Genomic DNA, 2,389 nt, shown 5'->3' with positions numbered 1-2,389 from the left:
GTCCTCTACAAAGGGTCTTACGAGGGCTGGTACTGCACCGCCGAGGAGTGCTTCCTGCCCGAGAGCCAGCTGGCCGAGCGCAGGGATGCGCAGGGGCGCCTCTGCAAGGTGTCGCTGGAGACCGGCCATCAGGTACCGGCGCCGTCCCGCTCCCACGGACACAGCGCTCGGTGCTTTGCTCTGGCCAAATCCGGAGGTGTTTATGCTTCCCGAGGCCTTTTGTGCTTCACGTCAGCCGAGGCTCACCTTGTATGTCACGGAATGTCTCCTCTGTGTCTGTAGCAATCTGTGGTGGTGCAGGGGAGCACTGCCAAAGCCATGGGAAGGGTTCAGCTGGGGCTGGCTCTGCAGTCTGCTGGCCTGGAAACGGGGCTTGCAGGTGGAGATGGGAGAAGTTTGCTGTGCACAAGGGTGAGGGCGTTCACTGGGTGTGGGGAGTTTCAGACCTGTTTTGTGAGGCGATTATGTTTGGCCTCTGGACACTTTCTGTCAGTCTCATTATGTAGGCTTCAGCCCCACATAAAGCACTGTAACTCTACAGGCCTGTGCTCTGCCTGATGACTGCACAGCGCTGCAGGCAGGAGCGGGGTGCCTGACCCAGAGTCTCTGCCACTGCACTTTCTGAAATGTCAGGACTTACATGGTTTAATCCAGCAGTTGCAGATAATTGTGTTTCAGAGGTAGGCAGAGGTTATGCTCCTGTGATATTTGTATGAGGCTGGGGCACAGGAGTGTTGGTTTGCACAGAAAGGGGTGTGTAGACAAATAATATCTCTTGGTAAAGCACCTAACATAGTTGGGGAAGAGATAAGTTTTCAGGCCAAGAAATCATTCTTTAGATCTAAAACAGAGTCAGCAGGTTTCAGAGGCAAATACACCCTGAGGACAATTACCTGCCTTAGCTGCCTGCAAACTGTCCAAGAGAAACGGAGAAGGTCTTGCGAGGTGGTGTGAGAGGGGTGCTGTCAGTGCTGTAACGCGGTGACAGGCTAGCCAAGTTAGCAGCTGAGATGCACTAATGCTTAAACTGGGGGAAAGGAAGAACATAGCACCCAGGAGAAAGGCAAAGCATGTGCCAGGGGTGTTCCTGAGCAGTAGTTAACAATGTTGTGTTGCCTTCTCATGATTTTTATTGCAAAACTATGCTTCTAATTCTTGCCTGATGCCACACCTGGCAGATAGGAAGGTATGCAGGTGTTCCTTCCCTGGGGGCACGAGCACCTTCAAAAGCAGCTGCTGAGCCATCCCAAGTGCCTGAGGACTCAGGGCGTGTCTCGGGAGAGCAGGTTCCTGCTGGTCATAGAAAGCTGCTGGGGGTTCACGCGTGGTGGGGAGCATACCCAAAGGCAGAGGGAACGTGGGACAGCCCCTCGCTGAGAACACTGCCTGCAAATTGGGAAGCTGTTTGCAGCGCGTTTCGACTGTCGTTCTTTCTGCTCCTGCCTTCCCAGGTGCACTGGACCAAAGAGGAGAATTACATGTTCAGGCTGTCGGCGTTCCGGGATCCGCTGTGGAAGTGGCTCCAAAAGAACCCACACGCCATCTCCCCCAACCCTTTCTACCAGCGCGTGCTGCGCTGGCTGGAAGAGGACTTGCCAGACCTGTCAGTCTCTCGGGAGAGCAGCCGGCTGCAGTGGGGAATCCCTGTCCCTGGTGACCCAACACAAACTATTTACGTGTGGGTAGATGCACTGGTGAACTACCTGAGCGTGGTGGGCTACCCCACAGCACACGGGGAGTGGTGGCCGGCCGTGCACATTGTGGGCAAGGACATCCTTAAGTTCCACGCTGTCTACTGGCCAGCTCTGCTGATGGCAGTGGGGCTGCGGCCCCCCGAGCGGATCCTTGTGCACTCCCACTGGACTGTCTGCGGGCAGAAGATGTCAAAAAGCCTGGGCAACGTGGTTGACCCCTTCTCCTGTATGGAACAGTACACTGTGGATGGGTTTCGGTACTTCCTGCTAAGGCAGGGCGTGCCTGAGCGGGACTGTGACTACTACCATGAGAAGGTCCTTAAGGTGGTGAATTCAGAACTGGCAGATGCGCTTGGGGGGCTTCTGAATCGGTCCACAGCCCTCAGCATTAACCCCAGCAACACCTACCCTTGTTTCTCAGAGTCTTGTTTTCCAAAGATCTCGGATTCCAGGGAGGCAAAAGGCACGGGCAGAGCTTCTGCTGAAGACTACGAGTTCCTGGCATCCATGGCTTCTCTGCCTCTGCAGGTGGCTGATTACTTTGAGGGTTTCCAGATCTACAAGGCTTTAGAATGTATTACCCTGTGTGTAAGGCAGACCAACAGTTTCTTCCAGAGGCACAGGCCATGGAAACTTAACCGGAAGGACCCTGACGAGCAGCTCTGGCTTGATCCCATAATACACGTCACCCTGGA

General features: G+C 54.8%; 1 protein-coding gene across 1 annotated transcript in view; it reads left to right on the top strand.

The window, feature by feature from the left end:
* Positions 1-3: 3 nt before the first annotated feature.
* Positions 4-2,389, top strand: part of MARS2 (methionyl-tRNA synthetase 2, mitochondrial) — a gene marked incomplete at its 5' end in the record, with an annotated part of 2,604 nt that continues 218 nt past the window's right edge. Inside the window, 2 exons of the mRNA XM_010017367.1 lie at positions 4-132; positions 1,452-2,378. Of these exons, the coding sequence (XP_010015669.1) occupies positions 4-132; positions 1,452-2,378 (1,056 nt within the window). The remainder of the gene's footprint in view (positions 133-1,451; positions 2,379-2,389) is intronic.

This window comes from Nestor notabilis, unplaced genomic scaffold (assembly GCF_000696875.1).
Source record: "Nestor notabilis isolate BGI_N333 unplaced genomic scaffold, ASM69687v1 scaffold19966, whole genome shotgun sequence".
NCBI classification, from domain to species: Eukaryota; Metazoa; Chordata; class Aves; order Psittaciformes; family Psittacidae; genus Nestor; species Nestor notabilis.
Note: the sequence above shows the minus strand (reverse complement) of the source record. Positions and strands in the feature narration are given on the sequence as shown.